The sequence below is a fragment of the Ixodes scapularis genome, unplaced genomic scaffold, assembly GCF_016920785.2.
Source record: "Ixodes scapularis isolate PalLabHiFi unplaced genomic scaffold, ASM1692078v2 PGA_scaffold13__105_contigs__length_92229423, whole genome shotgun sequence".
Classification (NCBI taxonomy): Eukaryota; Metazoa; Arthropoda; class Arachnida; order Ixodida; family Ixodidae; genus Ixodes; species Ixodes scapularis.
This window is the reverse complement of record NW_024609839.1, coordinates 31,873,004-31,890,875: the sequence shown is the minus strand read 5'-3', so window position 1 is coordinate 31,890,875 and position 17,872 is coordinate 31,873,004. Positions and strand designations below refer to the sequence as shown.

General features: G+C 50.8%; 1 protein-coding gene across 1 annotated transcript in view; it reads right to left on the bottom strand.

Annotated features, from left to right (window-relative positions):
- Nucleotides 1-2,500: 2,500 nt before the first annotated feature.
- The window catches only part of LOC8040712, an 89,408-nt gene continuing 74,036 nt past the window's right edge, over nt 2,501-17,872 (bottom strand). The window contains exons 5-6 of the mRNA XM_029985171.3: nt 8,261-8,317; nt 2,501-4,840 (exon numbers count right to left, since the gene is read on the bottom strand). Coding sequence (XP_029841031.1) covers nt 4,655-4,840; nt 8,261-8,317 — 243 coding nt within the window. The 3' untranslated portion in view covers nt 2,501-4,654. The remainder of the gene's footprint in view (nt 4,841-8,260; nt 8,318-17,872) is intronic.

The window sequence follows — 17,872 nt, the reverse complement described above, 5'->3', positions numbered from 1 at the left end:
CCACGGTCGCTTCCTCTTCCTTCCGAACGCTTGCCGCGTGCTCGATTTCAACCGAGCGTCGTCCGGCATCTCGAGAACTCGAAGCGAAACAAAACAAAACACGCGCGACTTCGTAGGAAAACGAACCAACAATATTCAACGCAAGCGCGCAAACGGGAACTAAAACGTGCGCTCGACCACGGAGGAAACAAAGCAGACAGGCCTAAGGAGACGGGCGGAGACGAGCCCAGGAGCAGACGACGCACCTCTCGCCAGCGCGGGAAGGGAAAGGAGGAAAGGAGAAAAAGAGCGGAGGGGCGCGTTTAGGCCAATAGCAGGGGCGCTAGGCGCCGCGCGTGCTCTGACGTACGGGCACCTTGCTAGCAGGCCAATGAGCGATCGCAATTGGGGCTTTCGAAACCCGCGGAATGCGGACGTTCCCCGATGTTGTCGCGATAACGAATGGCATGGGGACGTGGGGAAAATAAGCGGCTTTCCAACAAGACCAAGATGGCCGCGATCCGACGAGCGATCGCGAAACGCGCGGGGCGCGAAGTTCCACTTGTTTTCATTGAACTCGCTTTGTTAGGGCTCTGCGGGGACATCGTAAATATCATTTTTTTTTCATGTTTAGACATTGAATTCGACATTGAAACTTTGCAGGAAGTACATTAGACTACAATTAATCCAAATATGTGAATTTTGAAAAACGTGAAATTTCGCGTTTTTTGACCATTTTAAGACCCGCGTCTCCCCGCGCTGCGCTTACGCCGGCTTCGCGGCGACAGTCTGCGGCGGCTCATTACAAAAATGTGAACTCATTTGGCCTACCCCGAGAACGCCGCTTCGCGGCGTCCGACTATTCGCTAAAGTGTCATTCGGTGAAATGTGGGCGTTCGCTAAAGCGTCATTCGATCAAGTGAGAGCCTCGCACTGTGCCGCGGGGTCGCCGCTAGGATAGGACACGTGTGCGACGGATGCAGTGCCGTCTGCAAGTGCGGGCGCTCTTCCGAGTGGTCTTCTACGAGTGCGGATGCCGCATTCCGTCTGCTCCTGCTCGGCGACGGTCACGTAAGACTGAAGCCGAGAAGGCGGAGACGATGGCTGGGCGTGCAGAGGCGGTGCGCCACAAGCGGGCCGAGGATTCGATAACGCTATCACGTTGCACTCTTCTTTTATTTAATGGCGTCACCTTTTTACAGCGAAACTGTTAAGGGCTAGTGCCTCCACTATCGTGTTTGCGGACGAGCGGCGTGTCTACACAAAACTCCAGACAGCTACCGCCATCTACGAGCACTCGAGCCAGTTCACCGTCACCCTCACTCGCGTACACGAGAGTCGCCCCTTATGTTACGTGCAGTCTCTCCCCCAACCCTTCTTCCCCGGCGTCTGCGTATCAGTTGCCCTTTGAACTCACGATGGGTCGGCCGCGTGCCGCTCATTAGGAGGAAGAGCGGGAGCGGAAAGAGCGGCGACGTGCGCAGCAGCGCGAATGGCTGCGCAAACGCCGCAAAGCCGCATCGCCTCGAGTTCCACTGCGTCGAGTGATTCCGAATCCCTTGCGAAGGAAGAGCAGACCGCTCGCCTCGAACGTCGCCGAGAACAGAAGCCACCACCCAGTACAGCTTCGCTGGTCTTCCTTTTTCACCAATAGAAACAAACTATTTCTTTTTTTTTTTTTTTTTTTTTTTACATTTGCGACAATAAAGAAAGAATCATGATTTAAAAAAAAAAAAATATTGCCATGCGAAGATAAAATAAAACTAAATTATTCATCAAAAGGAAGCAATTTGTTTAATTCACGTGCACCAACTATTCCAATCAGGATTGACAATCAATGGCTTGCCCTTCTAAAGTAAAGTGGCAAACATCCCATCAAACCAGCCATTCGGAATCATTGAACCCAATTAGAATGACCAGTTCAGTAACTCCACCCCAACTAGAAACATTGAACCCAATTAGGATGACCCAGTGCCAATCGAATTTTGTGATCACAATTGGGGTAACCAGTTGGAAACATTAAACCTCATTAGTGTGACCAATTAGGTAGCTCAGTGCCAATTTTATTTTATTCCTCCGAATTGGGGTAACCAATTGAAAACAATGAACCCAATTACAATGACCAGATGGATGAACCCAATTACAATGACCAGATGGATGAACTAGAACAAATTGAATTCCATTGATTCCAGTTGGCTCCAACCGAATCCTAATTGGACACAATAGGATTGGGAAGCAACCTCTGGGACATGCAAGAGGGGGTCTGGGCCTGGGTTCACCCTTCCCTTGTCCAACTGCTTGGGTTATGCCTTCGCCCTTGTAGCTTTGGAAAGGGATGTCACATGTTTGGCCGCCATCACTCCGACAGGCTCAAGGGGGTTGTACCGTTCGTTCCTTCCCAAGTCACAGTGACACGAAGTATAGCAGCACGTATTTCATGGGTCTTCCAATTCACTGCCAATGGATGGAGACAGCCACACAAACTATGTTGCTCCTCTCAGTGCCAAACAAACAAGAAATGTTGGATTTCGTGGAACAGCTTTATTTAAACGCAGAAATATAAACTTCAGAAAGTGACAGCCCACCTAGTGTAAATGAGGAGAAATTGCGATGACCTCTGCACGAGGTACATAATGAAACAGTCAAACAATAACTGCAGCGCACCTGGGCGTCGTGAAGAGTACCAGAAAACGTAACGGCAACAGTTCTTGCGTACAAACATTGTGAATGCAAACACCAATGTGCACACATTGCTCAAGAAGCACACTTGTGGTAGAAATTTCATTTGGCAGGTACGGAGCAATAAGCAGTCAGACAACTGAAAGACTGCAGAGTGGAGGAAGGCATGTTATCATAGTTCATGAGGCTTCAACGTCAAGTTGTTTTTTTTTTTCCCTTGGCTTCTACACGACACTTGTAAAGAATCCTTCTGCAAAATGTCTTCGTCAATGTGCCCAATCAGAGAGGCCCTCACACTAAGGAACGATAACACGGCATATCTGCATTGTGATTAACTTTCTATCACAACTGCAGGTGGCCACCTCTCTTGTAATCATTTCGATGAATTATGCAATACACCACAACTTTCCCCGAAAATGCAGGACGGCATCAAATTGCCATACCTAGATGTTGTTAAAACCAAGCACGACTATGTAAAATACAGACGAGTGGCCTACGTCCCTTAAGTAGCAAGGTTCAGAAGAACTGCCGAATCTATCACCGGGTCCATTTTGACTAGAATGCCTTCAGATGTAGACAATAGCTGCGTTCGATTTACCTACACCTCCTGCACCAGTGCAGAAAAGTGTAGGGCACTGTACTTCTGGTCGTATCTGAATACACATACCGGAAGTCGACTGCCCTACACTTTCCTGCACTGGTGCAGGAGGATAAGTAAATTGAACACAGCTAATGAATGCAGAATCACTATAGAAAAATACTCTATATCCATCTTTGTGTTGGCAAACCTCCACCTCATAACACACCTTGGAGCAAATGAATCACATGAAAAGGTGGCAACCCTGAAAAAGTGAGTATTTACAGCGACCAGAAAGAGCAGCAAGCAAAACCAATTTTATCTCAACTCAACAAGAGTGCCCTCCATCTCCACAGCTCTTTGCAACTAAAATATTCAGTAGCCTAGAAACTGGAACTGGCATAAAAGGCATTCCTTGTACACACAGCAGCTTTAAAGGCAATGGTGCTAACATGATAGCTCACAAGAAACCTGGGAATACATTAATAGATCCCTGGTCAAAACAAGAAATAATAGTGGACAACAGACAAGGCTTTGGCATATATTATGAAAGCCTGTATTTTGTGCGCAACCACAAAAGCTGCTTTCAAAGAGTTTGGCCGTATGTATCAAGGCCTCTTAACCTTGCTCTCACAAGACAGTTCATGTAGCCATGTAGCCACTACAAGCACTGATTTTTTTTTTTAATTACAGCAAGCCAGGTTTGTAGGTACACTGCCAATTTAGAATACAGCTTGCTTGCTAGCATCACTTGCACATACAATCTAAAGCTACTTCTATGGGAACCACTTTTGCATGACCAGTTTTCTATAGACTTTTTTTAAGGCTCCATTAAGAAAAGTAAAGTTGCCTTCTACATTATATGTGTAGCCCATGATGACATGAGCCAGATGAGTCCCGATTTAGCAAATAATGTTGACCAAGTCTTTTCAGTCTTGGAGGAGCAGAACAGCCCACCAGGATGGTAACACCTGTACCAAGCTTGACTCAACAATTCAAGATCTCACATACAATAGTTTGTTCATTCTCCCGGCGCAGGCCTAAGTCCCGGCACCAGGCCTAAGTCCCAATGCCAGGCTTAAGTCCCAACGCCAGGCCTAAGACCTGACGCCACATCTATGGCCAGATGCCAGCCTACCTAATAACACCAGGCAGTGGATCCCAAGGCAGCAGAACAAACAGCAAACCAGAAGAAACACTTTTGAGTAACTGCCTAGCCTTACACCCTGGTGCAAAGGACCAAGTTCAAAAGTCAAGCCAATCTCAGACCAATATTGCAACAACTAAAACCCAAAAATATCGCTCATCGTAGAGGAAAGGTGCAAAATTAAGTCCCAGAAGACTGAGCAGGGGAGGGGGACGGCTACAATAACTCAATAAAGTAAAACAAAAAGTAAACAGAGAGGTTTGTGCAACCCCTCACACAACGCCCATCTTGGAGTCCGGGTAGTACTGAGGTGCTGGGGCAGCGGGGCTGTAGCCCGGAGGTGGCACGTAGGTGCCAGGGGGGACAGACTGAGCCGCAGGCACCATGCCAATGCCCGGGTTGTTAGCAGCATTTGCCAGCTGCTTGTAGAAGGACAGCACCACCATGAAGAAGTAGATCTAAAAATGAAAAGATATTTTGTTATAACAATCAGCGGGCCCCTCCAACGAACCAGGCACGTGTTTATGCCAATGTGAACACAAGGCGTCCACCATACTTATGTTGCAAAATTTCCAAAACTCTTCCAGGTCATCCCTGGTGAATTCAAAGAGGAAAAAAGAGGGCATCAAGCCAGAAATATAATGACCAATGTGGTTCTGTAAGGATGCTTGCTTAAGTAGCAAAATGCACTCTACCTTTGGGCACAAAATAATTGTTAATGCCGTCCTCTTTTACTCAAGAATGAATATAAAAGGTTGGTGGTTCCCTGAACTGGTTATATGGAGCATCCTGGCATTTTATGGCAAAGCTATATAAAAGTCTGTTGAGTGTTTTTGTGTCCGTCGAATGACTAGTACACAGAAAGCCACCGTGTGTGCCTTATCATCGTATGTGCCTTATCATCTATCATGTGGTTTTGGCACCTGTTTCAATAGTAAGCACAGAGAAAGTTTAAGTGCCAAAACCACATGATAGATGATAAAGCATGGGCTAAAAATGCGAAGCACATGGCACTCCCCCATGCGTTTCTCTGTAAAGATTGCAGTGGCATAAGCTGTCACGGCAGCGGCAGAGTACGAAGTCTAATTCATATATAAAAAAAGGCTTTGGTACAGTGCATCTACTTTTTTTTTTCGTCTATCGTTTGTTATAGACCCTTTTGCTGTTTACAAACGTGCACTGATGCTTGCGTCCTAAGTGACTTCCGGTAGCACCGCCCTTGCAAACCTGTTGAGCTTGCTTATGTAATCGGTGCTAGAAAGCGTAAATGCTACATGGAACACAAATTTGGAGACAAGGGCCTTCGGCTGTACAACAGTACATCTTGGAGGAGGCAAGTTGATTTACAATACTCTAAAACATTTTAACAGATCGCGCACTCCCTTATTTTGGCGTTCACCTGGAGAATTGGTGGTTAAACGTTTCATCTACATTTCAAGCAGTAGTGTTAAAATGGCCTTTGTTCATTCTTTTTATAAACCGGAAGTTCTCTGGGACGTCAAAGACTGGAGCACCGCCTGGTGGCGTTTGCCATAAAAAAGGTCTATAGTGCAGTGGGCAATCGTTGCACGTGATACCACACCTTCGCTTGGCAACCACCTTCGCAGCATGGATTGGAGCCACAAGTTTTTTATATCAGCTAAACAGATGTGGCTACGTCTTAACTCCTACTATCTGAATTCCTTAAAAAACCTTCGATGCTTCCTTGTTTTTCCAGACACCATGGCAATTCCCTAACCCTGCTTTCCTCAAGACAATACTAGATTATCTACAATTTTGAGCAGATGCTTGCTCAGCATTTTAGGGTAAGTAGGGTTCCGGCCTATTCAAGTCAACTTTAGTGAAATGCAGAGGCGAGGCTATCTTTCCAGGTTTAGCTTTTGAAAACTTGGCATTTATCGGAGCTATGTTCTGTAGTATCCACAATTCTCCCAACTTGCAAATTAGGAAAAATAATACGAACATACAATGCACCGAAAGATGCAAAAAGTCATCGCTATTGCGAACAATATTTACATAAATTATGTTATCAAAAACCAAGTAAGTGCACAGGCGAGCTGGTGGATTTTGATCACGTTGAAAATTGCTCGAGAAAACAGAATAGCCGAGTACGAGACTCATTTTCCGGTCTCCTTTTTCTTCTACGAAGTGTCCCCTCTTTTACCACAGTCTCGGGCCATTTGCAACATAAAACATGTGGTATCTGGATTCCACTGTTATCAAAATGCCACAACCCTCTTAAGGTCACATAAGAGACTGACATGCTGTCTAAATTCGAAACCAGAACATCGGCTAGGACAATTCCACGTACCGTATTTCCCTATGTATAAGACACTTTTTTTCCAAAATTTTTGGTGGTGCGGGTTATACAGAGATGTGTCATATATTAGTTTTTACTTAGAAACTTGTGAAAAGTGGGGGGGGGGGGGTGCGTTTTATACACATAGATAAGACACACTTTTCTTTTTACACCTTTTGGGCAGTGTGTTTTATACGCAGGTGCACTGATATACTAATTTTTACTTAGAAACTTGCGAAAAGTGGGGGGTGCATCTTATAGACCGACACGCGGGCTTGACGTCACACAGCTCTGCGCATGCGCTTCACGAGAATTCGGTTTCTGCGCACGTGCAGTGACCACACGTGGTGTGGGCAAACGTGCACTTGTTTCTAAACAGTGTGTTGGTTTATACACCGGAAAATACAGTACTTCAAGAGCCTTCTATCATCCCGAACCCGTACCGAATTCTCCCTTTGTTATGGGCAGATTCCAAACTGTCCCAATATGAATGGCTGCACAACGCCACCATGACTGGGTGCCAGCATCGGTACCAGGCCCACTTTGCCCCCCTTCCTTAATGCTATAGTGCAAGGGTGGCCAAACCGCGGCTCGCGAGCCGCATGCGGCTCTTTGCTCGTCGAAGTGCGGCTCGCGGATCCCTAGCAAGGGGACCCCCCCCCCCCCCCCCCCACCCCCCTTTCGCCCCTTTCCGCGTTTCCCCAGGAAAAATAAGAGAAAGGATTTCAGAATAAAACACACTGCAGCTTCCAGTTTGGCAGCCTTGTACTCCCATGCGTACAGTCGGACTCTGAACAAAAGTTACGTTTGCCCCCTCCACTCTCCCCCCCCCCCCCCCCCCGCGGCTCTTAGAAGTTCCGTGGTTTTGTGTGCGGCTCTTCGGCCAGGCCAGCCTGGCCACCCCTGCTATAGTGCATAAACGAGTGTCAGACTGGTGTTTACTCCGCCCTAAAAAGTAATCCCTCGATTTCCACCCCATGACATCATGCAAGTGACATGTCGCTAGCCACGATCCTGGCGGCATCACTGTAGCAATGCTGAATGAGACAGATGCTTGTTCTGCTGCAGTTCACCCTCCTGCTGCTTGACAAGCCACGGAAGGTTTGTCAGCCAGGAGTTGGGATGTCGCGACAACAGCGACACTTGCACTGTGCTTTTAATGCAATGCCATTCTTTAGCTACCTCTGGGCCTCCTAATGCACAGCTGATGTGGGCGGTAGACCATTTCAGCTGACATTCTCACACTCTTACGCATCTGCACCCTCTTCAAAAAACTAGTCGTCCTAGAGGTCGTCCTTGATGTTTTCTTACGCCATTGACGAATGCTATCGCAATTCATCGACAACCAACAATAGTGGTTTCTGCAGCAATAGGAAAACTACGACCAAACGCCAGGATCACAGCATCCGACATCATGACACTTTGGCTCTTCTGATGCCGCATGTTGCCATTTGGGAACACTTTTGCAGCTTGAATAAAATGGCAGTATAGGACTCTAAACACCAGTTGGATACATATTCCGGGCACTGTACTACAGCTTTCCAACACAGATGTCTCAGCGAGTCAGAGAAACACTTACCCCAAGGCACAACGAGAGAATGAGAGAGCAGACGATTCCAAGCAACTGAACGGCACCCTGCAATCCAAACAGAAACGTTGCAGATCAATGCAGTGCAACAGGGTTGGTAGAAACACTTCAATGAACATGATGGCATTGATCTGTAAAAAGTAGGGGTGTGCGAATACTCGAATATACGAATTCAAATCGAATAGAAAGTTCCCGAATAATTCGATTCGCGAATTGAATTCCTAGTATTCGGTTCCTCGAATATTCGATATATTCGGCCAAAGACGCGCGGTGGGCGCGGAGCAAACAAAAAAGCAGTTTTTTCTCCCAATGTAAGCGCCGTGATATTAGACAGACCATGCGAGAAACACCTCTTGGTCCGACCATTCCACAAAAATCTAACGCACAGGTTAGAAAACAGAAAAGTAACGAATGCCACAAACTTTATAGCACGAAGATTTACTCACGATCATGACACAATCTACCCTTGCGCCGCTTCCAGAGAGGAATTGTTAGGAAGCCGGAATTCCACGCCAAGCCTAATTCTTTTCACGAGTAAAACTCCTCGTTTCAAATTGAAGTGCCGATGTAAAACACACTTGCCGCACTCGCAGAAATCGGCTACTGCACCACTGCACGATCACAGAAAGAAAACCAACGTTACCATGCCGGCGAAACCAACCGAGTTATCGTCGTCGTTCTTTTGGAACCGCGAATTCTGATTCGGATTCCGAATCAGAACGACAACTCTGTTGGTTTCGCCGACGTGGTAACGTTGGTTTTCTTTCTGTGGTCGTGCAGTGGTGCGGTAGCCGATTTCTGCGAGTGCGGCAAGAGTGTTTTACATCGGCGCTTCAATTTGAAACAAGGGGCTTTACTCGTGAAAAGAATTAGGCTTGGCGCGGAAGAAACGGAACGGAAAAATAATGTGCCTAGATTTGAGAGGGTTTCCAACAGCTCGATAGCCGCGTTTGAATTACGAACTGCGAGAAGGCGCCGAAAAGACGAAAGCGTCGGTCAGGTTCGGGCAGGCAGGGCAGGCGTCGCCGCTCTTCTGTTTGTTCGCCTTCTTTCCACGCGACAACACAACACATGCGCATTCACGATCAATCTGCGATGAAGCCGTCTCTGTGGTTTCAGTTTCGGTTGCTCCCTCTTTTAAATCAAGGCTCTCTAAAACAGGATAGATAAACGGAAAAATGGATGCGTAGCGGCAGTTGGACGGTGACTTGCGCCACCTAACCACGTTTTTTTTTCTTACTTTAGACTATATTGTTTAAGCCAGTTTACCTCGTTGCTGTTTACTCAGATTTAACACCTGTTTATTTATTTATGTGAAATCAAATCCCAGGTGCCATTTTCTTTCCTTAAAATGGAGACCAACTATCGCAAAATGCCCCTTTTCTGAGATATACAAATATTTAAAAAAAAAAGTTGCGGTGTTAGGTTGTGTTTTTAAAGAGAAAAAAAAAGGCACGCATGGCTAAAACTTTTTTTTTTGTGACGTTTAGGGTAGATAGATTATGTTTGCACCATAAAATTGGATCTTTAGTGCCCAACGTTCAACAGCCACTGCTTTTTTTTTTTTTTTCACCGGAACTTTTTACATTTTGGCTTGTTTTGTACAGGACGTATATTCTGCACCAGGCGCATACTCTGCACATATAATAATCGCATTCTCAGCACACTTTGAAAAATTCCTACGAATAAAATCACTATTCGATATTCGATTCGATATTCGGGTTTTTTTTCTTGATTCGATTCGGTATTCGATTCGAAAGCTACTATTCGGTATTCGCACACCCCTAGTAAAAAGTGAAAAAGGGGAGGAAATAGGAATGAAGACCTGCACATGTCAGCCTTCTTCCTTATTTGCTCCACACTTTCATTTCACAGAATTCACTGAGCAATGTGCACCTTTGATTGATATTCGGAAACCCTCCCAGGCGAAAATTTCTCACTGGGACCAGTTGGCGCTTCAACTGGGATTAACTGGTACCAACTGGGAATCAACTGGGACCAATAGGAGTCCAACTGGGACCAGCTGAGGGGTCAACTGGTTTGAACCATTCCCGGTTGGGAGTCAACTGGTTTGAACCATTCCCAGTTGGGAGTCAACTGGTATGACTCCCAGCTGGGAATGGAGTGAACTGGGACCAGTTAGGGAAGTAACTGGTTGGAGTGATTCCCAGTCGGACTTCAATTGCCTTTCCCGTTCCCAGTTCACACGGGGCAACAATTTTGACAAGTTGGGGGTTTATTGACCTTTGCTAATGAAGAAAACTAAAAACACTTACCTTTTTAGATTTATACAAATAGGCAAATTTTTAATTACTGGGTACATTTATAAAAATATAAAAATTTTAATTAACGAATTTTTTTTAATTACAAAATATAATTAGTGACAAACTGTTCACCTAAATGAACATTTAGTGCATTATTAAAATATATTAAAACATTTATTTAAATACCTAGTTTTTTTTTTTTCTTTTAATAAATAAATTTATTTATCTTTTGGCCAATCAGAGCTAGCCAGCCGCCATGGCACGCGGGTGCGGATTAGTGGTACGCGCTGTCGACAGATGGCGCTGCCTATGCTGACGCCGGAGTCGGACGGACGTGGCCATCGCCCAAGTTGGCGTCGTTATGAAAATGTCAAAACTACAGCTGCGCTTCTTTGGACCTAACTGTACACGCACCATGGTGGCTGCGGTGAACTTCGAGGATGGAAAGATGCAGTTCAGCGATCGGAGGGCACCCAGGAAAGACCGGACGCACATAGGCCGGACGGAAGAGAAAACGCCGCGGAGCGCACAATGACGAAAATGGCGGGAGGTTAACCTCGCAAATGTTTGACTGTTGTGACAGAGATTGCAAGGTGGGAGCGCTACCGCATCCTATCGGGACTTCACCTGCGCAACGCGGGATCACGGGTGAGCACCTTTCTTCACGCGCTGGGGAGAGAAGCTGAGGACGTCTTCACTAACAAACGCCAGCGGCCGATCTTCCTTCATTTCATGAATACTACTCTGAAAAAGCAATTCAACAGTCGCAAGCAAGTGGCTAAACCCAGAGCGTGTACGTCACCGAACCTATTATTCAGTTTCATTCTCCAAGTTTTTGACAATAAAGTCTTGTCAACCTTCCATTTTGTGCCGTGTTTCATTGTTGCTGCAGTTGGTACCAGCGGTAACTTGGACCAACTCTAACTGGGACCAGTTGTAACTGGGACCAATTCCAGCTGGGACCAACTCCAACTGGGACCAGTTGGACGACTCCAACTGGGACCAGTTGCCACTGGGAATTGTTCCATTAACCAGTTGCAACTGGGACCACTTGGTCCCAGTTGAAAATTTTCACCTGGGCTAGAAAACAAAATGACGTTTGTGCAGCGCCGCGACGTCATGCAGCGACAAAATGCTGCAGCCACAGTCTGTAGTACAAGGTGCGTGCTGGCACACGTTTGCACTATCAAGCACAAGAGCAACACTGACTTGTACGGCACAGCGCAGCTTCTTTTAAGCCTTCTCTGGGAGCCTAGAATATTCTGTCTCCATCCTACACACATTTTCGGAATACCAGCTTTACTGTTCCGGGTATGCTATTTCTATGAATTAAAGATCCCTATTGAGAAAATGGCAATACAAGGTTATGCCAAAACCAACATTCAAATTTTTGTGCACCCTCCAGTGGGGCGACATAACATGTTGTATGTATAATACCCGCGCCAGACAAACTCATTAAGAGTCACTTCAAGCGAGTGCACTTCAGAGTATCTAATGTACCTTCAAATGTTTTCGTGCTACGCGGCAAAATTTAGTGTCACTCGGAAAGGATGGCAAAAACGATAGGTGATGTAAAGAGCACCCAAATTACTCAAACGAACGTGCCAATTTCTCAATCTTTTCTGTATATCCCTATTAAAAACATGTTACCAGACACAGTTGCGTTAATTGGAAAGCTTTACGCCAATTTGATGAATACTCTGAGCCATGACAAGCCAAGAAAAGTATAAAGCAGATATTTCCAGGTGGTCTTCCCACAGTATAATCACAGCAAAGGTCTCCTGCAAAACCATGGGCAACTTGGGGCTCATGGTGCTGCGGATGACTTCATATCAAAATTCAAAGTTTGCGGTTTTACGCTCAAGTGGTACCTCTTGCGGTTTTACACTGAAGCAATACCAAGCCTTGTTGTGCAATCAAGTGCAATGAGCACAACCTACTATAATCCTGACCTGCACAAATCCTGTTCACAGCGTGCCTCTCTAGTGCACGGTTTGCACGGCTGGTGATATTAGTAATACTGTTGTTCGAGAACATCTGCAGTAGCATGGGGCCAGCGGGCTGCAGTAGCACACTACAGCAGGATGCATCGCTGGCATCGCTCTCATGTTTGTTTAACTTGAAAGAGCACAATTCTTTGGTGCAAAAGTGCAAGGGCGTTTTTAGCCTGGACTGCTCGTTTTATTGTCGAAATAAGGCGCATTCTCGGATCACCCATAAATAGCCACTTCACTGGCACCCGGCGCCTCTAGTGACTAATCTGTCACCGACTGACGAGATCCCACAAGGAGAGCAGGTCAGAACCAGATAACGCCACTGTGCAATGCGCGCCTTCGATTGATATGCGGAAACCCTAGAAAACAAAATGACCTTTGTGCAGTGAAGTCAAGTCGTGCCATGACGAAATGCTGCAGCCGCACTCTGTAGTACAAGGTGCGTGCTGGCACACATTTCCACGATCAAGCACAAAAGCAACGCTGACTTGTACGACGCAGCGCAGCTTCTTTTAAGCCTTCTCTGGGAGCCTAGAATATTCTGGCTTCGTCCTTTTCGAACTATACATTGTGAACACGAATAGGACAGACGGTTCTCCAACCTTCTCAAACATTTTAGTTTCATAAAGAAAGATAGAATGACACGCTGTGCCAAGAACCGAACCCGAGGCACCCGAGTTCAGTCCTTTACAAGCACAACTAGAGAGACCCAAGGACTGCTTGAGGTTTGGATAATGTCGTCGTCAAGTATTTCCTGGACTTGCTGTTGAATAACGTGTCTCTTTCGAAGAGACTCGGTATGGCGATTGGTGAACAGGGAGAGCATCATCAGTCAATGCGGTGCTTCGCTACCATCATTTGTCAAGCCCCCGAGGACGTGGCAAAGCACTCGCTATATTCACCGAGAAGCTCAAGCAGCTGTCGTTGTTCAGTAGCAGGAAGCTTCCGGCCAGTGTCAAGTTGCAAAGGCGGCGTGGTGCCGAGATGAAGATGGGTCTTCCGAGAGTGCAGTTATCGCTGTAACAAGTTAGTGGCGCCCCCCTCCAGTCAGCCCGTCTGCGGCCGCCTGGCTCGGCGGGCAACATTGTTCACCTCACGAATAAACACCGTTGAGCGCACGCGCTCCGGTCAGACATCGTCCACCCTCACAACCAGGCTGCGTGTCGTCTCTTCTCGGCGGGTGCTTCGGCCCCCTTCGTCCACGTTCCAGAAAGATCGTGACACTGGCGACGAGGAACCGTGGCACTGGAGGCCACCAACGTGCACGGTTCGGCCCACGCCGCCGAGAGAGTCGCAACACCGCCGCCCGCTCCTGTCGCCATGCCGCTGTACGGGAGGCTCGAGCCGTTCGACGGAGATGGGTCCGCCTGGCCGGTCTACGAAGAACAGGTCCACGTGTTCTTCCGGGCGAACGACACGCCCGAGGCGAAACAACGGGACATCTTCCTGGCCAGCTGCGGGACCCGCGTCTTCAGCCTCCTGCTCGACCTCCTCAAGCCGGCCACGCCGCACGTTAAAACGCTGGGTGAGCTGCTCGCCACGCTGCGCTCGCACTTCAGCCCGGCGCCGTCCACGCTTATGGAGCGGTTCCGCTTCAACAACCGGAGCCGCCAGGACGGGGAGACCCTCGGGCAGTTCGTCGCTGCGCTACGAGGGTTAGCGAGCACCTGCGCCTTCGGCGACCAGTTAGACTCGCTACTCCGGGACCGGTTCGTCTGCGGCATCAACAACCCTGCCATGCAGACGCGACTCCTGGAGCTCCCCGACCCCTCGCTGGACGACGCGGTGAAGGCAGCGCTGGCGATGGAAGTAGCAGCGAAGGACGCCAGCGGAAAGCGCGTGCGGCTGGCTCACCGTCGACGGAAGCGGCGGTGAACAAGATGGCGGCAAGGAGCGGTGCCTGCAGCCGCTGCGGTGCTGCCCACTCCCCCTCACAGTGCCAGTTCGTCCACGCACAATGTTTCACGTGCGGGAGAACTGGGCACCTCGCACGTGTCTGCCGAGGGGGGAGGACGAGCGGCGGCCAGCAGCAGCAGCAGCAGCCTGGTTCAAGCCCGGGTTCCAGCCAAGCCCGCGGCCAGGGTGGTCGTCGCAAGAAAACGCGGCGGGGACGAGCGGCACCAGGCCCGGGTTCGTCGTCAGCTAGGGTCCACGTCGTGGCCGACGAGCCGCAGATCTTCGACGTGTGGCATTTGAATAAACTTTCGTCTGTGCCACCTTACTTGGTGTCTGTTGAGATCTGCAGCCACCCCATCACCATGGAGCTGGACACGGGGGCCAGCGTGTCGGTCATGCCCGGGAAGCTGTTCAAGCGGACCTTCCCTGGCGTGTCCATCGAGGCGTCTGACGTCATGCTGCGCAGCTACTCCGGGCAGCTATCCCAGGTCCAGGGTTGGGCCCAAGTCAGCGTTCGCCTTGGCGACAGGGAGGCAATCCTTCCCCTTTACTTAACCAAGGGGTCGTCGCCGACGCTGCTGGGCCGGAACTGGATTCACTCGCTGGGTGTTCGGCTGCCGGAGTACCAAGAAGCTGCACTGTACGTGGTGAAGGACGTCCCGAGCCTCCTGACCGACTTCCAGTCCCTGTTCCAGCCAGGGGTGGGCACCTTCGCCGGCACGCCGGTCGGCATCCACATACCCGAGGGAACCCGGCCTCGATTCTTCAAGCCCCGTCCGCTGCCGTTTGCCCTGAAGGACGGGGTCACCCAGGAGCTGCAACGGCTGCAGCGAGAGGGTATCCTGGTGCCCGTCAAGACTTCCGAATGGGCTGCACCAATTGTCCCAGTCCTCAAGCGAGACGGCCGCGTCAGGATCTGCGGGGACTTCAAGGTCACCATCAACCCCGTCGCTACCGTCGAGAAGTACCCGCTGCCTCGGGTAGAAGATCTCTGGTCAGGTCTGTCCGGGGGACAGAAGTTCTCCAAGCTCGACCTTCGAGATGCCTACCAGCAGCTGGTGCTCCAGGATGCCGCCCGGAAGTATGTCACCATTTCGACTACCATGGGACTCTTCCAGTACACGCGCCTACCGTTCGGCGTGGCCTCAGCCCCAGCCATCTTCCAGAGGGAGATGGACAACCTCTTCAGGGGCATGAGGCACGTGGCGGTGTACTTGGACGACATCCTGGTTACCGGTACCGACGACGGGGACCACCTGCAGAACCTGCGCAAGGTCCTGACACTACTACAGGACGCCGGTCTCAAGCTGAGGCTGGACAAGTGCGTGTTCCTGACCCCCAGCCTGGAGTACCTGGGACACATCATCTCCCAGGCTGGCCTGGCCCCGGCACCTCGCAAGATTGAGGCCGTGCTCAAGGCGCCGAAGCCCAAGAGCAAGAAGGAGCTTCAGAGCTACCTCGGCCTCATCAACTTCTACAGGAGGTTCCTGCCCAACCTTTCGACGCATCTGGAGCCGCTGCATCGACTGCTTCGTGACGGTCAGCAGTGGGCCTGGAAGAAGGAGCAGGACTTGGCCTTCCAGCGCAGCAAGGAGCTGGTCGTTAAGGCTCCAGTGCTGGTGCACTTCGACCCGGCCAAGCCTGTGGTCCTCACCGTGGATGCGTCGCCGTACGGGGTAGGAGCCGTCCTGTCGCACCGGGGTCAGGATGGTCAGGAACGCCCTGTGGCGTTTGCTTCTCGTCGTCTCCATGCGGCAGAGCAACGCTACAGCCAGCTCGACAAGGAAGGCTTGGCCCTCCTCTTCGGGGTCCAGCGCTTCCATCAGTACCTGTGGGGCCGGCAGTTCGAGGCAGTCACGGACCACAAACCGCTGCTGGGGCTGCTGGGACCTGACAGGGCAGTTCCAGTGCAAGCCTCGCCACGAGTGGTACGCTGGGCCTTGACGCTGGCAGCCTACAGGTACAAGCTGGTCTACCGCCCTGGGAAGGACCTGGGACCTGCCGACGCCCTGAGCCGCCTGCCCCTGCCGGAGGTGCCTGCTGCCGTTCCGGAGCCAGCTGATGTGTTCCTGCTGGAGCGGGCCTACCCGGGGGTGCTCACCAGGACTGCGGTGGCGCAGGCGACCAGCCGGGACCCGGTCCTGTCTCAGGTGGTCAAGGCGGTTGCCCGAGGGGAGGAGCTGCGTCACCAGGCGTTCAGCCACAAGACCACCGAGCTGAGCTTGGAGCAAGGCTGCCTCCTGTGGGGTTCCAGGGTGGTGATTCCACAAAGTCTGCGGGCCAAGGTGCTGCAGCTGCTGCACGCGGCGCACCCTGGCATCGAAAAGACCAAGATGGTGGCACGGTCGCACGTTTGGTGGCCTGGCTTGGACCAGGACATCGTGCACCAGGTGCAAGGCTGCCAGGTCTGCCAGGAGAACCAGCGAGCCTCGCGCCACGTGGAGATCACCCCCTGGCCGTTCCCACAGAGGCCGTGGTCCCGCTTGCACGTCGACTATGCGGGACCCTTCAAGGGCCACTACTTCCTGGTGGTAGTGGACGCCTTCTCCAAGTGGGTGGAGGCACTGCCAGTCACCAGTCCCTCGGCAAGCGCGACCATTGCGGCTCTGCGGCAGGTCTTCGCGGCGCAGGGATTGCCGGACATTATCGTGTCTGATAATGGTCCCGCTTTCGCCAGCGCCGAGTACCTGGACTGGCTGCAGAGGAATGGAATCCGCCGGATGCTGGTTCCGCCGTACCACCCCGCTTCCAATGGTGCGGCCGAGCGAGTGGTCCAGACCATCAAGGACAAGCTCAAGAAGAGCCAGCCCGGGGATTTCCGAACGCAGGTGGCCCGGGTACTATTCCAGTACCGGACCACACCGCATGAGGTCACTGGCCGTGCCCCCTGCGAGCTTCTGCTGGGCCGGATGGTCAAGACCCCCCTGGACGTCTTGCATCCAGACCTCCGGTCCACGGCGCTCCTGAAGCAGCTGAAGCAGAAGCTAGCTGCTGACCGAGGGTGCCGTCCCGGGCCTTTGCCGGAGCAGGGAGCGTCGGTGTACGCCAGGAACTTCCGTCCTGGCCCACCCTGGTCTGCCGGGCGTGTGGTTTCACCAGCGAGCGCCTCATCGCTGCTCGTCCGCATGCCCGACGGGACCACCTGGCACCGGCACGCCGACCATGTCAGGCCTCGCCTCGGGACCTGGCTTCCACCCTCGGCCGTCGCTTCAGAGAACCAGCCTGCAGGGGGCCCAACAACAGCACCGGTAGCGGCCGGCGGAGCGCCATCCACCCCGGAGGCGACAAGCGTCGACACTCCTGTGGCACCAGTTGGACCGGTGCCACTCCCAAATCCGGTCACTGCAGCTCCACCGGGTGGAGCGCAACCAAGTCAGGCAGCGCCCGGCGTTGCCACACCTGGCCCGTCGACACCAGTGCCCAGGCGGAGGATCCCATCCTCGTCGCCA